The sequence below is a fragment of the Harpia harpyja genome, chromosome 3 (assembly GCF_026419915.1).
Source record: "Harpia harpyja isolate bHarHar1 chromosome 3, bHarHar1 primary haplotype, whole genome shotgun sequence".
Lineage (NCBI taxonomy): Eukaryota > Metazoa > Chordata > Aves > Accipitriformes > Accipitridae > Harpia > Harpia harpyja.
In genome coordinates this window covers 30505517-30527016 of record NC_068942.1, presented here as the reverse complement: position 1 = coordinate 30527016, position 21500 = coordinate 30505517, and the positions used below count along the sequence as shown (strand labels likewise).

General features: G+C 37.8%; 1 protein-coding gene across 1 annotated transcript in view; it reads right to left on the bottom strand.

The window, feature by feature from the left end:
• The window catches only part of EYS (eyes shut homolog), a 1008942-nt gene that overhangs the window by 504864 nt on the left and 482578 nt on the right, over positions 1-21500 (bottom strand). Inside the window, exon 23 of the mRNA XM_052781811.1 lies at positions 10856-11115. Coding sequence (XP_052637771.1) covers positions 10856-11115 — 260 coding nt within the window. The remainder of the gene's footprint in view (positions 1-10855; positions 11116-21500) is intronic.

Genomic DNA, 21500 nt, shown 5'->3' with positions numbered 1-21500 from the left:
TGAAAGATGACAGAATAGCATGGCTTACTTTTATCTAGAGAAAATCATTACTGGAAAAATTAAGTGGCTTGGTCAGAGTTGTAGGGAAAGCTGTAGAGAGAAATCTCTGCTGGCACTCCAATGAATGATCTAAACATCAGCCCACATCAAAGCAGGTGGTATTTTCTTCTTACCAGGATTTTTTTCTGTTCAACAACTTTCCTGGCTACACCTGACTGAAATTAGTCCTGAATATTTGCTGAAGGTTTCACAGCAGTGTCTGCTACAAAGCTGGAAAATAAAGCCTGGAATGTATCTCAAACTGTAACTGAAGGGTTAGTCACTTATGCTCTTATGACGTCATTCTCTTTTTCAGAAATATCTTGAGTGCAAAATATCCTCATTTATTTCTTATTTGTATGATGTTTTACAAAAACTTTGTAAAAGAACTGCCAGAACAGGTGACAAAAATTCTCAGTCCCAGTGTACTGCTTTGAAGTAGATCCCTCAGCATAGGCAAACTTGTTAAATGCTGAATGGTTTAGCTTATTATTTGCAAATGGGCTACAACCAGAGTGAAGGACCCAAATGCTTTTCTTATCTGTAGTGTGCGTAATCTGCATCTTAATACTGCAACTTGAGCCTTCATCTATATTGGCCTGAAGCTTGATTGAGGAAAAAAGGAAGGTAAAAGCACTGTAACTTGGGCTGTGGCATGCTAGTTCAATCTTCAGTACTAGACCTGGTTACATCAAGTAGACAGCAGTCACTGACACACACACACAAAAAAAAAAATAATCAGTTGCTCTTCTGACACACATGACACTCCAGTGCCACTGAGTAAGAACAGAAAAGATGGTAACATGTTTCTCCAACTCTGGTTTGATTAAGAAATTGGAAGGCATAGTGAATACGAGAGACCAGGACCACAGGACCATTTGTAGCCAACTTCCTCATGTGTGACTTCTCATTTATGTGTAATGTTTGACATTTCTGAAACTAAGTTTTGTTACAGAGTAGAAGGCTATGTCAATGGGCCAGGGAAATGGGACTTCACTGAAAAGTAGCACACTGAAAGTAAACCTGTGTGATATTATAAATAACTCAAAGATATACAGACAGTTTTTAGTTTTATAAGGTAATCAGAAAAAGGTGTGAAGCTAACATAAAGTAAAACTTAAGAAATACTAACAGAACTTATATGGAATAGCTTCTTACTCTTTTGTGATACTACATAACATTTGAGCAAGCATCTTTAAAAAAAAAAAAAACCAAACAGTTGTCAGATTAAAATACATAAAAAAGGAAAATGGAAGGCATTCATCATTCTGCTCCTGCCTGTCGGTCCCACTTGGTTATGGATGTTTTATAGTCTTTTTGAAGTAAATAGTACTGAAGTAAATGCATAAAGCACCATTTAGACACCTTTTTGATTGCAGTAGTATACATTTTTCCAGCCCATAGCAAAATATAGCTACCTTGAAAAGACATAAAATAAGTAAACATATAGCAGGCATGCTACTTTATCTATTATTCCTACAAACGGAAAAAAAAATACTGTTTTCATCACAAAATTTTACTGGCTATCTACTACATTATGAAATAAGCAATCTATGCGTTCAATTTACTATTGAATATTGTCTTTTTTAACTGACAAATTAACTTGGTCCTTTTTATAAAAAAAAGTCAATAATTTCTTTCTTAATGATGTGTACTGTTAAAAATTTACACAGAACGATTTACATGATTTTTTTGATCCACAATGAAAACTTCTGAACTCATGCAGCAACTTTTTCTAAGGAATTTTAAACCTTTCTAGCAATTTTTACAGAAGATTTCAGCAAAAAATCCTGCTTTCAACTAAAACAGTTAATCAAACACTCAAATCTGCTTAAAAGGACCTGAAAAATACTAGCAATGTTATTTAGCTTTATTTCATTCATAATTTCTGCATGTCTGTGCTGTAGTATGATTATAATTTACGAAGCTTGTACAAAGGATGTTTCAATAAAAGCATATGTTAATAAGCCAATTTTAATTCACTCCTGATATGTTCTCAGAGTAAATTACAAAAATAAAGAAGTGTAACACTGTGAAAATCACTCATACAAACAGGAGAGGTCACACCTCAAAACTTAGACTGCAATGTTAGAATTAAAATAAACATTTTACAAGTATTTTATGAATATACTTGGACAGACACCAATCATACTACTTTCAGATCCAAAAGAATACCTAAAAAGCTCATACTTAAGTGGAAGTGGTTTAAGGAATTACCTTGGTAGTTTATTTACATAGTGCTTGTTGAAGCTATGAGATACCTCATGGGTCTAACATGCATGGACTCATGTCGTTCTTGCATTTTACACGATAGTCAAGCGCAATTTAAAGGATAATGTAATACATTAGATTATTTTGGATAAGTTACAACTGCTGCCACATGTAGCTGTGATCTTCTGGGATACTTAAGCTAAAATTAATGTATGGATGTACTCTTTACAGTAATGTAGACATGTTTCCAAATTATTTCATGTGTTGTGAGAGGAAAGAAAAAAGACAATGGGTGGAAACTGACTTAAAATGTTTAACATGTCAGATATACTACTGAAAAACATTTTTCAGCTGCAAAGAAATTGCAGTGTGCAAAAAAGCATTCACTTAATGCAGCCAGCAAAACTTTACTTGTTTATACTGTGAATAAAATTAATTTGTTTGAATTATACAACACAATTTTTATTTTAAGCAAATTATTTTGTAAAGTGGTACACTACTGGAAAGCCTGAAAATATGTACGGTGCTGTAATATATTGTTACTGTAGCAATATTTAGTACTGTGTGTAAGAAAGTAATATGCACATTTAAATGCAACTACTTGCTGCCTTTGCTACTGCCAATCAGTCAAACTGAAGATCCAAACTGTAAATCAATAGCACATGTAAATGATTTGATGTAGCTCTCCAGCCATATACTTTACAAGGTAGCCTTTCCACATGTCAAACCGGAGTGATACAGTAAAAATGCAGGTTTTGACCTTAGTGCTTTTCATGTGGAAAAACTGCAAGTTTTCTGAACTCGGTTCAAACCATTCTGAAGATCTAAATGAAAAGATGCATCTAATCAATGGGGAAGAGCAAATGGCACACATTATCACTTGTGAATACAGAATTCCATTAGGTACCTGCTCAAAATTTCCAATATTGAATTCAAGAAACAAGTGGTTTGCTTTTTTGTAGGTGGCCAATATAAAGGCTAGACAAACACCATTGTAAAGTCTGACAAACAAAAACAGTTTTTCTTTGTCAAACATATCTGACAGTATTTTTCCTGCCATATTAGAGAAACTGAAGATGTAAACAAAATCTCATTAGTACTGCCACCTATCCACATTTTTTTTTTCTTTTTTAAATCATAGGCAGACAGTACCTCATTTAAAACATTTATTTGTCATTTCAGGGAAAATGTATAGGGTTTTTTGAGCAAGTGAAGTATATCTCAGAAATGTTAACAGGTTTCATAGTAACAGATAGCAATTTCAAGACTTTCAGAAATTAAGGGAGATAAAAACAATTGAAAATCATTGCAATCTTTTTGTTAGACAATTTAAGTTTATTTCTGTATATTTTTAACAGTTCAGGTAGCATGAAAGTGACTTTAATAATATGAGGTCTAAAAATACCTGTGTTTTATGGAGAATGTCAGAAAAGCGGTTCATCTAATCTTAAGCCCTAGTTTTCTCATACTCAACATTAGCACTAGCGGGTGTGACAGTATGCTCAAATTTGCTTGAAATTTATGTGCAGGCAGAATGATACATTCATTTTAGTTTACAGCCATTCCCACATCCTATCATAGTTTTGCTGTCAATGGATGAAGCATTAAATGCTGTTGCTTAAGATGGGACAGTTCCTATTGTTCCTTCTGTTTCTCTGAAATGTCTCAACTCTGCTTACGGGACTTCTGTGAGCTGCAAAGTGCAGGAATATGCAGAAAGTAGAAGCTACACATCTGCTGTTACAGTTATGGTCGTTTTCATATCTGTATTCCACTGTAGAGAAATATTACAGTACTTACCTCTGCAGATAACACAAAGGAGTAATGGGATTCTTTCCCTGTAAGCTCTCTACTGTTTTATTCATCAGCACAGTATCATGGATTGTATTTGTCTCCTTACTGTGAACCATTTATGAACCAATGTTTGCAAGTAGCAGAGATATCACAATAGCCCCGTAATCATTAGCATAGGTATTTAGGTTATTCAGTATAACATAGGTAGGTACACGTATCAGAATCAAAGGTGTGTGAAATATTAGACAGGGTAAAAAGGCTATTCCCCTTTGTGAATTGTGTACGCATTTGTCCGAGAAAGAAACTGGCACTGAAGGACTCAGAAACCTGACAACGGCAATCACCAATTTATGTAACTTCTGTTCTTTAGCATCTACTTATTTCTGCTTGACACTATAAATTTTGTATGTTAGGATTAATTTTCACTTAGTCTTATTTGAAACATGGGCTGAAAAATATTTTGTCTCCATTCAAACTTCTAGCTGTAAGATGCTATAGACCAAATAAAAATAATCATTAGCATGCTAGGACAAAGGGTATTAAAAAAAGGTGTCAAAGGAAAGAGTTATTGACAGTAGTCTGACAAAAGGGGTCAGAAAGTCCTAGAAAGAACTGTTTAAAACAAGGACTTCACAAATTACCTTGAAGCATCAAGAGAGGAACCATAAAGTCTTGCTTTTGGAAAGAGTACTTTGAAGATAAAGCAAAAATAGGATGGCTAATTCCAGTACAAAGTGTAGCTATTGTTTCTCCTTAGAGATGACACAGTACTCTCCGTAGATCTCATTAACACATTTCCCTGGAACAAGACACATAATTTCCCTACACCCTAAAACTGGTGGTTGTAACCTTATGACCCAAGCAATTCCTCTTCCATGAACCAGTTTTTCAGCTTCTCAGCTTCTACCTTTCTATCTTTAAAGATAAAATGAGCGCAAATAAGATGACAAAGCTTTTGAATACTTGTGCACTATAATGACACAAATTGCTGCTCTCCATTCTTTTGTTTTACTCCTCTTCAAAACTGTGTGCCTCCCAGAACTACGTAGATAAAAAAAAATAAAATCTCTACAGAAATAATAATCCAGGCAACTGGGAAGGAATTCAGCCCATCTATCATCTGAAGAAATAGTCCTAAGCTGCCTATATAGTCAGAGGGACACAAATATTTCTATAGCATTAGCCGTTTGACTCTGCATGTCTGCTTCTGGGTGAAATGCATTACCTCAGAAAACTGCCTCTTTCTCTTCATTGGCTGTAAATGGAGCATAGGTGGACCTCCTCAACATATACTGTGTATACCTGTATGTATACCTTCTCACTGTAATACTGTGGAAATCTACGTCTGGCCAAATTAATCCAGACTTTCGGGTGTATTAGTTTCAATAATAATTACATTATTTCATTGATTTAATTTCCCTTCGGAGTTTCCCAACTCAATAAAATGCTACTGAATTAACACAAATGCTGACCAAATAACCCATATTTTTGAATAGGGTAGGTAAAGCTTTGGTATGAACACTCTCTCTCTATGCAATATATAATGGATTTACACGTATGTTTCTTGAGAATTTTCCCAAACTAAAGGTAAGCAGACTATTGCTTCTATTGTAATAAGGAGACTACACAAGCATCCTGAGCTGATGATATTACTTGGACTAATGAAGATCTACATCTAATTTTAAAGAAAGAGATTAATTTCTACCTTCTATTATAAGAAACAAGAATTCTAAAAACCCTCTGAATTCAACAACCTTGTCCTTCCCTTCCTGTCTTTATGTCAGCAACAACTTATCTGCATTCCTACTTGCCTTGCTTTAGCTCCTAGATATATCTACTAATAATTCTCACAGAATAATAAATCACTGTTAAAAACATCTGTTATCAGAAAACACTAGATGTTTTCTGGCCCATGGTTTATGTTAGCAAATTATTTTTTGTCTTGTTAATTCTCTGTAATATTTATGTGCTTGTATTTCCCCAGGTTTCACATTTCTCCATGATAACTGTTACCTTTTGTCTCCTGTTTCGTCATTAAGTAGGCCTGTTGTTTAACAGTCCTAGCCAGAGAGCTGATCCTGCACTCTGTAGGTGCGTGCCCTCTCACAGTTTTCCTTCATTTTGAACACATCTTTTTCAGTAATTTGTTCTTTCTTGGAACACAACTGTTCTCAGAAAGCTGTGCTATTGTCACTAAACTGTCCTGTCTTCCCTTTGGGTTGCCTCTAGGAAACTAACACTTTTGTGCTTGGCATTATCTAGAACAGCATGGTCTAATGTTCTTCCTCTAGTTTATTTACTCTCTAGTTCACTTGTGTTTGCAGCTGAATTGCTCTTTGGATCTTTCGCATGTAGACCTTCCAGGGAATTTATGAACAGTTGCCAAGGCTCAGCTACAAATATTTCAACATTATTTATATTATATAGCTTTGCTCATGTTTCCTACCTTTCTCTTCTGTTACACTAAATTTTCATTTCTATTATTAATTCCAAGAATGAAATTCTTTAAGAACAGAAAAACATGTTGATAAATTAAGCAATAAAACATTCTACTATTTGCCCTAAGTTGTCTCTTCCTCCACCGTTTCATTTGCATTTACTATGCAGCATTTCAGGAGAAACTAATGGCAGGATTCAATGCTGGGTATATGTATAATAGCTCAAAAAGCCACCTCCTCCAAACTGCCTTGATCAAACCCTTGCTTATCAATTACTGGCAAAGTATAGAAGAAGAGGAGTTTTCTGTACACTTCTTGGGAAACTTGCTCAACTGCAGTCATTCCTAAACTTCTGCAATAATGGCCTACCCTACAACGTTCTTGCAGCCATGAATATACCAGCATACAATTGTAGAGATCACAATTTTTTAAACTGTTTAACCTGCTTGTGTGGACAACTTAACTTAAATTCACAGTCTAACACTGTTCCATAATCTAAGATACAAGAGCCCAGTTTTGTGTTACGAATGTTATCATCTAGCTCCTTGCAGGAAGCAAACCTCTACAGCTACAGCAGACACCTCAAAAGGAAGTTTTAAATTTATATTACTTATAAAATTCTAAAAATCTTTAAAGCAAAAACAGACAACTTTAACTCCCTAACATATATACAAGAACAAGGATGCGTAGCTTTGCTTTATACTACTATTAATCATGACTTAATTATCTCCCTACCAATTTGCTGTAGTGATTCTGTCCTAGGCTAACATCTTACATCAAGTTTGACTGAGCCCAATTTATACTCTGTCAGCTTTTGTCTTCTCTGCCCTAGTATGGAATCCCAATTCCAGCAGTCAGTAGATAGTCTCTTTTTCTTCTAAATAAGCACCAGTCGCTAGCGTGATTTGTGGTCCTATTGTACCCATCTCAGATACGTTTTTCTAAAGATAATCTTTAGAAATTGGCAAGCACAAACACATTTTGAAACTCTTGCTAAACCAGATTCATACCTTCCAATGACTGGACTGTTAACTACTAGCAAGTTGTTTAATCAACTTGCTATTTGGTACTAAGTCAGTGTGGAATGATTGCTGGAGGTGACTTATTGGTATGTCCCCCTCTTAAGGGAAGATAAACCTCCAGGGTGGAATGCAGTGGATATACAAGAAATCTGTTCCATAATAATTCCCTAAGCAACGTAATAGCAACACCAAGGGAGCTTCGTATGCTGACTCTAAGAGAAACAACACGGAGGGTGGAGTGGAGACACCGCGGCCAGGCTCTGTGATACCATCGAAGGGATAGGGAACTGGAACGATAGGAACAAGAACAGTAGGTCCCTGCACTGAATCCACTGAAGCAAGGAGGTAAAATAGCGGGGGTTCTGTCAACCTACTGCCCTACTTTGGATTTATATCATAAGTGCCCCATCCTGGAGTAGTGACACAGAACTTTGCTCATTATAATCTCATTATAATACCAAAACACACCTCCATCCCAAAAACTACCCACCTCCAAGGTGTGACCACCCCTCACTGAGCATGTGCTCCAAATTTTCTCTAGCGTATACCTTCAAAAGTAAAGCAAGGAGATTTTACCCCAATCATAATAGAGGTATGTATTACTAGAGTCACTCAAGCTCCACCTAAAAATAAGAAAATATAAAAGGGCTTAAGAGAAGAGGAATGCTAGGGAAGACACCATCATAGACAGGTTGGGAGGACATCACTGACTTCTGGGATCAGTCGACAGGCTGAACCTCTCTTCCCCCCCATAGGGAACGCCTATGGGTGAGATTCAAACCCTTGGTTATACTGAGTGCTTCTTTCCCCGGAAACTCGGAAATCTCTATAGAGTTCTTCCATAATTTCGTATGCTTGTAGTCGACTGTATTATTATTTGCACGTGCTTTGCAGACAGAGTATTTATCACCGGCAATCCAAAAGAACCTGAACTCCCGTTGCTTTAATAAACTGTACTGTTCATTAATCTAGCTGTGATAGTTCATTGAATGCAACTAAATTGAAAGTACAGTGCACTATTACTGCATCCATAATCATGATAGTTCAATATATTGAACGCGACCGGACTTACAGTGATGAACTGGACATCAGTCAGAATCTAAGCCTAGCCGCCCCCAGCCCCTCTGATGTCTGAGGACAAGCTGGAACACAAGGGGGTTTATTTTCTGCCAACTTCTTTACGCTTTAACGCAACAGTCGGGTATCGTGGAATAGTCTAGCTATGTCAGTGTGATTGCCCTTTGTGGTGAGATCTGCAATCATGAGAGGTTTATTGGGAGAGAAAGGGAGGCACATGGCACACAAAAACAGGAGAATAAAAGAAAAGACGACAACTGCGGAAATAGGTTTCCATAAACTGCTTTCAATTAAATTTCTGTCTTTTACTGTCTCTTTTTTGATAAGAGTCCTGAATAAATGGTTGCATTTTTCCTAGCATGAATGATTAACTCATTTCATGAATTATGCCTTTTACCCCTTTTCAATACTGAAAAATTTTCCACTTTTCAAGATTTGTTAGCAATGCATGTTACTGGTTCACATAGATTCCCTGCTAGTTCGCTGAAGATTCCTACCTGCAAGCTTCAAGAATCCTTGAAGATTCTGTCAAAGTTCCCCAAGAATCTCGGCTGCAAGTTTTTTGGATTCTTGAGAAACTGTGCACAAAAATGTTTTGAAAAGACGACTTTTCTGAAGAATGTTAAGAAAAGACTTGAACATCTATGTGTCTCTACAGATCATTTCTGAAAAAGGTTCCAAAATCAATACATTGTATTAAAAGCTATTTTTGAAAAGCAGCTTTTCTAAAAGCTGCTTCAATAAGCAACTTGCATACCTCCCCAGTGACTTTTTTTAAGTCGACAACTTGTGGTAACCTTTACCTTAATAGTAAAAAAACCCAAGCGATAAATACTGCTGACTTACCTCCGTATCTTTGCAACTCAGTAAACAAAGAGTAATACTATTGTGGTGTAACACCGCAATTAATAATAGCAAACGTATTGGTCCTACACCCTGTCCTGGTTTCAGCTGGGATAGAGTTAACTGTCTTCCTAGTAGCTGGTACAGTGCTATGTTTTGAGTTCAGAGCGAAGAATGTTGATAACACTGATGTTTTCAGTTGTTGCTCAGTAGTGTTTAGACTAATGTCAAGGATTTTTCAGCTTCTCATGCCCAGCCAGCGAGAAAGCTGGAGGGCCACAAGAAGTTGGCACAGGACACAGCCAGGGCACCTGACCCAAACTGGCCAACGGGGTATTCCATACCATGTGACGTCCCATCCAGTTTAGGAACGGGGAAGTGGGGGGCAGGGATTCGCCACTCAGGGACTGGCTGGGTGTCGGTCAGCGGGTGGTGAGCAATTGCACTGCGCATCATTTGTACATTCCAATCCTTTCATTATTGCTGTTGTCATTTTATGAGTGTTATCATTATTAGTTTCTTCTTTTCTGTTCTATTAAACCGTTCTTATCTCAACCCACGGGTTTTGCTTCTTTTCCCGATTTTCTCCCCATCCCACTGGGTGGGGGGGAGTGAGTGAGCGGCTGCGTGGTGTTTAGTTGCTGGCTGGGGTTAAACCACGACACACCCCTACCATTTATAGGTACAAAAGTGATGACTCCAAAATCCTGCCTAAATTCCAAATTCAGTAATTGTACTCTCCCTACTTAAATTTTCACTGCAGTTTTAATTAGTTAATGTATTCTTCAATTCCTATGCAGAATTGCCTAGTAATGTTCTGCACAGTTAAACTGTTGCTCCGTTCCACCTTAGCAGTTCTTGTACATCGAGGGAGAAATTGTGTCTTTTAAGCCATGGCCCAGGAAAGCTGTCAGCACCTGTTGTGATTTTGCTTGTTGTGCATACAGAGAGCAATCCACTCTATCCATTAGGCAGAGGAATATTACTCCCCTGATGTGCCAGGCCTTCCTGACAGCTCAGCGGGAAAAGGAACTATTTCCAACTTGCTCCAATTTTTGTATTTTTAACAATTTGCATATATTTTGTCTATTTCTGCCTGTCTGTTTTGTCAATTTAGTTTGTCAGCTCTGCTGGCCAGGTGCACGTGTATCACTATGTTGTTGTAACAATTGGCTCAGAAATAGTAATTCTCAGTGCTGGAATCTGAACAGCCATAGATTTAGTAAGTACTGCAAGAAATTAATAGTAAGCAAACTGGCAGCTATCTTAGCAGTCTTTTAACATAACCGATAGACCTGCTGTAATTCACAAAGGTTTTATGTACTTTGAAAGGTATACGTTGTTACTTTCACTGAAGATAGCATTAAATTCAACACACATTTGCAACTTTTCTGCAGCACAACAGAGAAGATCAACCATACCAGTTCTTACCTGTTTTGCAAATGCACATTGGATTTCCATCGACTTGTGCCAAGCAGGTTGAATTGTTTATGCATGGATTGTAAGGCAGCTCACAGGGACTGAAGCGCTGATGGCAGAAGTCACCAGTATAAAATGGAGGACAAATACATACAAACTGTCCTTGCTTAACAGATTCATAACAGGTGGCTCCATTCAAGCACGGTTCAGAATCACATTCATTTATATCTTCACTGCAGTCTGGCCCTGTCCACCCTGCTGTACAAGTGCATCTGGCGGAAAAAAAAAAAAAAGAAAATTTGAATGGTGGCAGGCTGAAAAAAATCAACAACTTAACCCAATCAGTTCCAACTATTTCTATTTAAAAAAAAAAAAAAAAAATCAAGAATCTTTTTCTGTGCATAGCTTTTTTTCTGCCAGTTTTATTCATAGTGCAGTCTGATACGAGTTACATTCAGGTTGTTCTCCCACAATTTATTTGAGCAAAGGCAAAATGACTTATTCAGAATCACAGGATTTATCCACTTGGAGAACTACCTGGTTTAGTTAACGCTGACAGAATCATCTGTGGATCTTCAAGCTGAAACACCACCACAAATTGTCAAATGTGGAATCTAAACTTCGTTAAGCTTTAGGATTAGAAAGGCATCTTTTCACATGTGTGAAACTACTAAGTAGGTACTTCAGTGTTTGGGATGAAATGTGCCAGGTAGCATTCAGTACACTTTTAAGAAAGAAGGTAGGAGGTTAAAGGCACTATAAATAATAGAAGAGTCCTCTTTTCATGATCTTTCTCTTTTTTGTATGCTCCTGTGAAGACCTGTCATTGACAACACAGAAGAAAAAACTTGGGACCAAAATCTAAATTACATCTGATTGTAAAGAATCTATCTTCATGAATTAGGTAAATACCTATTTTTATTTACAACATGAATATGATGATGAGGTTCTAAAAATGCAAAGGTAACAATTTGCTAATGATCTCAAAGTTTGCAGAGAAAATTTCCTCATTAGCTGCAACAAAAGAAGGCTCTATGTGCTTTAAAAGGCATACATTCTTGTTACTTGCACTGAAGATAGGATTAAATTCAACATACATTTGCAACTAATTTGCAGGACAACACACCATACAAAAGATTAACTATACCAGCTCTTACCTGTTTCAACTGATACTGATTTCAGGCATTAAACCATTCAAATACAGCTTCATTGTTCTAATTTGATAAAAGGAATTGTTCTTAAATAACAAACAGGTCATTCGTTGGAGAATCAATTACGTAGTTCTGTTCTGTAAGGCACAGGTATTGCTTGCCACACAGAAGGCAAACTTAGCCCCTTTAAAACAAACACAGTGTTTTCTTTGGAATTTTTAATGTTCTGTTTGATTGATTTGTGAGGTATCATTTCCATGTCACATGAAATTAAATGGGTATTATTAAGGAACTTTACCATTTGAAAGTCATGAGTATTTTAGCAACAAGGATTCAAAAATCAGGTTACTGTATGTTTTTCATGGGAAGACAAACAGTTGTAACTATCAAAAGGCATTCAGGCATTCTTAAAGTAACTGTGACAAAAATCACATTTCAGTGTGATGGTTACAAATAAAAACATTTTGTTACTCTGTGTTTACACACAACAAACATACCTGCTTTTGCTATACATGGTAGCATCAATTTAGTATCTAGAGGCAATACCCACTGAGTAACACTGAGCACCAGTACACCCACTACTCAGCGCTTTGTTTAATTTTCTCCTAAGTAGTCAACCTATAAAAGTACAAGCCTCTATTACAAATTAAGTATCTCCAAATCACTGACACTGGACATAGTAGAACGCCTTGTCTCAATAGATCAGAACAAGTATTTTAGATGTTAATTGTTTTACAGCTGCTCCTTTTTTTCTTGACTTCATTTATGAAGTTCTGAATAAGTTACTACCGATGAACTATTATAAAGTGGTATGTACTACCTTGTCTATGCTCCGTTCATAGCTTGGAAAGCTCATTAAATGGAGAGCTTTTCAACTCATATTAGGAGAACAGGGTTCAGTTCTTGACTGGTCCAACTCTTACAGGTGTAACTGAGGTGCAGAGGAGCAAACATAAAACATGTTCCATTCCCTTCTTTTCCCTAACGAGTTTCATAACTGCCTTTGAGTTATCAAAACTATTCTGTCTGGCCACAGGGAACATCACATCACAGAGAGATCACTGAAACATAGCAGTTATCTAGACTACACAACTAGCCAGTCTTACCCTGGCTTCATGCTAGCTACCAACTGAGATGCAAAGAAAGGTCAATATTAATGCAAAGACAATAATTAATAACATTTAAAAAAAACTGCCAAAAAAACCCCGTAATACATGCTTTTATGAGACCACATAAAGATAAGATAGTCATTGCTCAACTTCTTTCTGTTCTCTTACCAACTTGTAAACTCAAGATAAAAGGTTCTAATAGTGCTACCAAAATACAACTAAAGTCTTCATCTACCTTCTAAAAAGAAAAATGTAAATATGGCAGATGTTCTGCATGCAACTTTTTGTTTATTCCTAAATCATTTAGAAGTGATATAAACTTTTTTGAACTTATTTGCCAGTATTTGGTGTTTAAATAATGCCAAGTTTTATAAAGGCAATCTAAAAGTGCAAGTTACATATAAATAAAAACTACCATATTAATCAAACATTAGTCAAAACCTCTTTAAGCATGAGAGTTTGCTACTACATGTAATCTTCTCTGCTGTATTCTCTAGGAATATATTCAGAACTTTTTAAGAAAATGTGTAAGTCTAAAAGACATGTTTAGTCTAAAACTTACATAAACCTAAAAAAATTTAAATCTAAAAGACATATTTATACATATGAGTTACTCTGGGTGTCTGAAACAATCTTATCATCACTAAACTCATAAAATTAAAGACATTTTCTCTTAAGAACAAGCAAAATCGCTATCTTTATTAACACACAGTTGTAAATTCTGAAGCTAAAGTTTTTCAAGGCCTTTCTTAAAAGAATTTTAGCATTTATGAAAAAATTGCAAAATTACAAAAATTCCCTAAATAAGGCATATCATATATTTCCAGATTAACTATGAAAGCATTTGACTTACTTATATTACACAATTAAGCAAACAGCATCTTATCCTTTCATATCCTAATTGCATACTTGTTTTTGTAACTTTTATGAATAACAAGACGATAACTCTTCAGAAACATCAGTGTCCTGGTTTAAGGTGACGCTATACCAGCTACTAGAAAGAAAATTAACTCTATCCCAGCTGAAACCAGGACAATCAAGAATAGTCATATCCCACTCTTTCTATTCTATACTTTACAGTCAGTTCTAAGGAAAACTTGGGGGGGAGGGGGGGGCAGAGAGAAGAAGCCAAAAATGTTATTTTCTGTTGAAAATAATTTTGTTGAAAATAATCTGACAGGCTGTTGAAATGGTATTTTCATTTTAAATAATAAAAGCTTCTATTAAACATTAGACTAATTTATAACATCTTCAAAAAGAGGAAGACTACACTAGCAAGGAAGCATGCACTAGCACCTGTAACAAGAGAAACAGAAGATTTAGGTTGATGTACAAATTCTTAACCTATTTCCTTTCTTCCAGAATCCATATGAATATTTTCTTTTAAATAACCATTTCCATATATTTCTATTGATATTACAAAATCACATCATGCATGATTCTTTTCTTTAAATTATTCATTTTAATAATATCTAACCCACACAGTGCTTTGATTGTGACATGTGTAGAACTCCTCCAACACATACAGATCAGCTTTCATAAGTATTACCTGTTGACTTTCCATATATCTCTCCATAGACTTAAGAGCTTTCCATATGGACACAAATAAAAGGAGAAGGTAATGAAAATATACAATATAAACTATATCCATGGTGTTGTATTTTACTACCTGTTTAAAGATTAAAGTCATAGTCAAGAATTGCAATCTGTAGTCATGAACGGTACCCAGAAAAACTAGTATTCATGTTGTAAGTTCCTCTATATGATGAGTTAAGTAATAAATTATTTGGTTCTCACCTGTTTGAAAACTCCCTTTTTATTTCTCACATCACAGTGAAATATATTGGTATCACCTGCCTTACATTCTACCTTACAGGTTTTAAGGAATCAAGTACCAGGGAAGAGTCTTAAGAACCCCTGAATAGCTGATATTGGAAAAAGTCTCTGAGGCTCATCTAGTCCCCACTGCTCAAAACAGGGCCAGCTAGAGGTTTCTCAGGTCTGTGCCCAGTTTGATTTTGAGTATCTCCAAAGACGGAGACTCCATAACCTCTCTAGGCAACCTGTTCCAGCACCAAACCACCCTCACATTAAAAAAAAGCATTTTCTTATCTTAAAGTGACATTTCATGTGTTTCAGCTTTATACCACTGAGAAGAGCCTGCCTCTACCTTTTTCACTCCCTTCCATCAGTTATTCACAAACATTGGCAAGAGCTGCCCTGAGCCAAAGCCATTTTTTCAGCATGCCAACCAGAACGGTGATCTACTCTGAATCTTAAGAATTCTAAAGTGACTTACTATCAATTAGAAAATCCTATTGGTGGGCTCGTTCCAACCCAGCTCAGCTAGAAGCTCTGGAAAAATGCCAAAGCTTGACAAAAACAGTAATGCAGATGATTATACCAGAGCAGAACAAATTTCAGAAGGAGGCATTTTTTGCTTTCAGACATCTTAAAGCAGAAAAATAGAAGAAACCGGTCTTTTCAGTCCTCTATATTTTGTACCAAGTTTTCAGAAAATACCAGTCAAAGCATTTGCCTTTGCCACAGATACAGCTGTTTCTACAGAAAAAAATGCAATATTCAAGACAGAGCAGAACTGTTTTTTCTTTAGGTGCTTCAGTCATAGCAACAGTAATCCTAAACTGAACCCTCAGATACACTGTGCCCATCATTCACCTGCCTCTTTATTTGACAGAATCTTGATGAGAAATGGCAAGATGTTCAGTGAAGTTCAGCTCAGCTTGTTAGCTATACAATACATGCAACAATAGTCCATTCTACAGTAAGAGTTTATGTTGTCTAGTGCATTCAATCAAAGCAACTAACAGCCTGAAAAACCTCAGTGCTCAGTGACGAATTTATTCCTTGTAAGCTAGAGGCTACAGGACCATCTGAAGCAGTAAAATGAGAGCTTGCTTTCAATACATGCACAGCTTTGAACTTAAAGCACTACCACACACCACAAAGCTCCAAAGACATACACTTCCAGTCACTACAGAGACTTCAAATATTCATTTTTCTCTCTTCTCTTTCCTCCCACAAACATCTTTCTTCTTTTACTCTCTGAAAGGTTAATGAACTCTTTGTTCCTCAGACAGCTATCTGACCCACCTTACACACTCCACCAGCTTTCACCTGCAAAAGCCCTGTTACAAGTTTCTCTCTGATGTTCTTCTGGTGCTACTAGTTCTCCACTCTCATGCATCCCTCCTAGATGTTCTCCTCAAATTTCCACCCACGTTTCTCCTCCTCTCTCCTGAATTCCTCTGAGCCCCTCTTTACCATCACTTCCACTACTCCTTCTCTACTTTCTTCCTAAAGCTCTCCATTTGTAACCAACCAAATGTGACAGAGATTAACTAATTAGAGAGGTCAAGACTGGTAGCAGCCTGGGCTGCAGCGCTCATGCCCTGATGGGATTCACAATCTTGAGGGATATGGGCCAGCTGATGAGTAGAGTCAGGACCCTGAATTTTAGGAGAGCAAACTTTCAGTTGTTTTAAGAAATTAGCTGATGGCATCCCCTAGGAAACTGCCCTCCGGGACAAAGGAGCTGAACAGAGCTGGCAGATCTTTAAGGATATTTTTCTTAGAGCACAGCAGCTCTTGATTTCCACATGCAAGAAACCAGGCAAGGCAGGCAGGAGACCAGCACAGCTTAGTAAGGACCTCCTGGACAAACTGAAGTGTAAGAAGGAAACACACAGGGAACAAGGGAGATGTATCCTGGGAAGAATACAGGACGCTGCCCAGATGTGTAGGGATGGGATTAGGAAAGCTAAGGCACATTTGGAGCTGAATTTGGTAAGGGATGCAAGGAGTAGTAAGAAGGGCTTTTACAGATATGTTGGCCAGAGAAGGAAGATTAAAGAAAATGTATCTCCACGATAAATAAAGACAGGAGAACTGTGACAACCGGCACGGAGGAGAAGGCTGAAGTACTCAACAATATTTTGCCTCAGTTTTCAATGCTAATCTCTCTTCCCACATCTCTCAAGCCTCTGAACCTCATGGCAGGGACTGGGGGAATGAAGTCCTTCCAATCCTAGGTCAGGTTTGAGACCAACTGAGGAACCTGAACACACCTAATGGGCCTTATCCATTCAGCTCTGGGGTCCCCAGTACCATAAAGACATTGACCTGTTGGAGCGAGTCCAGAGGATTGTCACAAAAATGCCTATGGAGAAAGGCTGAGAGAGTTGGGCTTACTCAGCCTGGAGAAGAGAAGGCTCTGGGGAGACCTTATTGCAGCCTTTCAGTAATTAAAGGGAGTGTATAAGAAAGTCAGAGAGAGACTTTTTACCAGGGCCTGTAGTGACAGGACAAGGGACAACTGTTTTAAACTGAAACAGTAGATTCAGATTGGACATAAGAAAGAATTTTTTTAACAATAAAGGTGGTGAGACACTGGAACAGGTTGCCCAGAGAAGCTGCGGATGCCCCATCCCTGGAAGTGTTCCAAGGTTGGATGGGGCTTTGAGCAATTTGATCTAGTGAAAGATCTCCCTGCCCCACGGCAGGGGGGTTGGACAAGATGGTCTTTAAAGGTCCTTTCCAACTCAAACCACTCTATGATTCTGTGATTCTATGACTTTTGCCACTGCCCGGATAAGGCCCTCGGCCGTGCGCTGACCCGGCAGCGCAGGGGCTCGTCCTCTCCGTGGCCTGAGCTGGGTATCACTGGTTTAACCCCTGCGCTGGGGCCCAGTGACCGCTGCCTGCCCTGCTCCAGCTTCAGCTCTGGGAATAGTCCCTCTAAGAGGGGTGACACCCCCCGCCACCTGCAGTCACTACCTGGCAAACCACAGCCCTGTGTGTCGGGAGGGCTGGGGGCCACAGCCAGGCTGCAGCTGGCAGCGCAGGAGAAGGAAGCGGGCTGTGACAACCCAAGACTGAGGATGAAACTAGTTGCTTAATCTGTTCCGCACTGTGAAAGTAATATTAGCTTTTATTCTGCTCTTTTTTTATATACTCCTAATATGGGACATATATAGTAATCTTTATGAATAGTAGCAGTGAGGTAGAATTTTTAAATGATTGAGGCAAAGTCATAAAGGATAATAATGGCAAAGACTAAAATTCCTAATTCTTTTATTGCTGTGGTTAAGAAGGCAGGACAAATTAACTCCTGAAATAAAAATGCTGTGTTATAAACTTGCTCACTCATTGCCCTTTTCTGAGGTGTGCCAGAAAACTTGTAGTTGATGTAAATAACAGGAAGATCCTTTTCCATACCAGTGCTTTCTACTTCAAGCTCCTGAATCGAAACATACATTTCAGTGCAGGTGTACAACCAATGCCCAAGGTCCACCTGACTGCTGTAAGGAGTGATGGCCACTGTGAAAGTACTGCAGTATCTCAGCTTAGGGGACCATCATTTTTTTAGGAATGGCATGTCTTGTTGGTTGCATTTGTCCTGAGCAATTCTTAAGTTAAAAATGAAGTAAAAACACATATATTTAATTGTGCTTTAGATAAATTCCAGATGTGTTTAGATGCCATCCCAGTCAACAATGGTATGTTAATAGGTCAGATGTAAGCCTTTCAGCTTTGCCTTTGAGAAATACTAGGGCATCCTTCATTATTACAGTTGATTATGGTTGGACTTGATGATCTTAAAGGTCCTTTGCAACTTAATGATACTACGATTCTATGATTACAATATCATCCTTCATTATTACAATTACTACAATAGTCATCATCACTTTTTGTAAACTCAGTTATCAATCTAAGCACAGAGACTAAACTATCCTCTCATCTTCTCAATTCAGCACAAAGAAGTAGTATTAAACTACCACTGCTGTGTTAGTCAATAAAGAAGTTCAGCTCCTTGGGCTGTCAATCTGACAATGGGAAGTTTCATTAGCAGTGAAATAAACAATAGCGTGGTTTGATTTCAGTGACAAAGGTCAGGGCATAAAACAACTAAACAAAGGAAGAAATAGTCAGGAAGCTCATCCATTATCCAGCGGTTTTGATTCCTCAATACACTCATGTCTGTCATGACCAAGCAATAAATATCTTTCCAAACTGTGTAAATGTGTAGAGCAAGAAAGTGGCTACATAGGAAGAAATATCACCTCGTCCCCTCTCACCTCTCTCCAAAGAATTAATCAGCAAGTAAAAAGCAATTTGCCTTTCACAGACTAAATTGATAGGTTGAGTATCAATTTCACAATTAGGTTATAAAAGAAATTCCATCTGCCTTTATCAGCTGTTAGAATAATGATGGGAAGCTGAAATTAAGGAAAACAAAATTGTTTCCTTTGTCATACATACACCTACCATTTCTTAATTTAACAGAGATGTAGATGCTGGCTTATGGGAAGTATATGCACCACCTGAAGTCTTCAAGTTGAATCTGAAATGGTGGCTAGGAAAGCATAGATAAAATACTTGGGGAATGGTACCAGGTAATAACAGACATGCACGGATGAACTCTTTATTGCGTGCCTAATCATTCTAAGTCTCTGAGAAGTTTGCAACGTGGAATGCAAAATACATGTAATAATACAATGACTAATAATACAGTGCATGAACTGTAAATGCAATGGACCTTGCTACTATTACACCTCAGAAATAAAATTAATCTGTAAAAGAACGCTACAGTAAAATCTACACTATGTCCTAAGATACTTGGTCAAACTGGCTGAAACAACTTTCACTCTTCTCCTCTGTTCACATGCTGTATGAAGGTTGCTGAATACCATGCAAGTCAACACATTTCCTCAGTTAATGCTACTATCTGTAAAACAATCTATTATTTATTCTGAATACATTACTTCTCAAACTGTTTACACAACTTGACCAACTGATGTTCTGTGTATTATCTATTCAATAACAGCAAAGCAAAAGCACTGAATGAATATAAGCTAGAGTTCAATCCCAATAGCCATTGCTAGTATCTAAAAGGAACCATATATTGCTAGTGTTTGTCCATTAGTTCAGTAGGAATGTGAATATTGTTGAGCACTGGAAGTTGTTTAAGCAGTAGAACATCAATCCAAGACTCACATTTCAGCAATTCATGTTCCACTAATGGAAGAAAGTATCAAGAACTTCTGCAAAAGACATGTAGCATACCATCGCAAAGGCATCTGTAGTGATCCAGACCAGAATACCATTGCGTATCAAGGGGTTAGTGACCTACTAACAGTTAACCTGAGTAGGCGTGTGCTGTGCTGTGCTATGTAGCATGTAGAGGTTGGCCTTGTGGCCTCTGTTGTGTTGCATGCATCCCTTGACCACTGGATAAACTTTGTTGGCGAATTTTAACAGAGGAGTCTCAGTACATGTGACTGCACCAGCTGTGTGGCCTTGCCTTCATCTAAGACTGCAGCAACAAGTTCTCATGTAAACACCCCTTCTATTTAACAGTAGAAATGATGAATTCAGTTGTTTTCTTGTAAGAAAATCCTGTGAGAGCTCAAATAACCTGAATGGGGTAATCTTTTCATAGACAGGCTCTGCATGGCATGCTGGCCCAGACAGAAGGCCCATCTGATGCTGCACAACCCTGGGTTCCCTGAAGGGATAGAAGATTACATACCATCTTCTTTATAGTGTTAGCTCCAATATATGGCATTCTAAGTGATACGGTAGAGTCTGAGTGCCTTTCTTAGTAGGATCATAATGAAACAGGACCTTCTGTTGCAAAACATCACCTTAGTCCCATTTTAAAAAATAATAAAGACGGGTGCCTGAGTCTCACTGCTTGCGCCTATGCAGCAGCAGCTGTCTTCTTCGCACTGCCCATCCAGGACATGTCGTTCTGTGCTGGGATGACATAGAGGAAAGGAAGGTGCCAAAGGCTATGCCCCCACAGTATGGCACAAGTAAGAGATGATGTGTGAAGCTACAGAGTTGGTGCAGACCCAGCATAAACACTATATATGTTTTGCCTGGTTTACTTCACACTAGTTCTAGTCTTGCATCATGGACTGAATATCCAGCCGTATTTGTATCATACAGGATACACTCTGAGTGTATACTCTAATTTAGTTTCATCCAAAAAGATTCCAGTTTGCATGCATAGGATCATTTGACATTGCAAGCCAACCAAAGCATGGTAACTGGGAATGTCTAGGAGGTTTAGTTAAAAAAATCTACTCACAGTCTTAACTAAAACTCACCCTGGAGTAAGCTCCGTTTCACCTAGACAGCTGAGGGATCTGGCCTTCAGAAACACTGCAGAGCACTCCAGCTAGGAATAGACTTATCTTTCAAACACACAATTCTAACCACTGAAAGTGTGTACATTATGACTTAAGCCACTTTGAAGATGCTGGTTTGTGAGTGGAGAAAAGTAAGTTACTTCGAAGCTCAGATCTCACATAAGTTGAATGGCTTTCAGAAGGCATTTCTCCATCTACTTAACTTCATTGGCTATAAAGA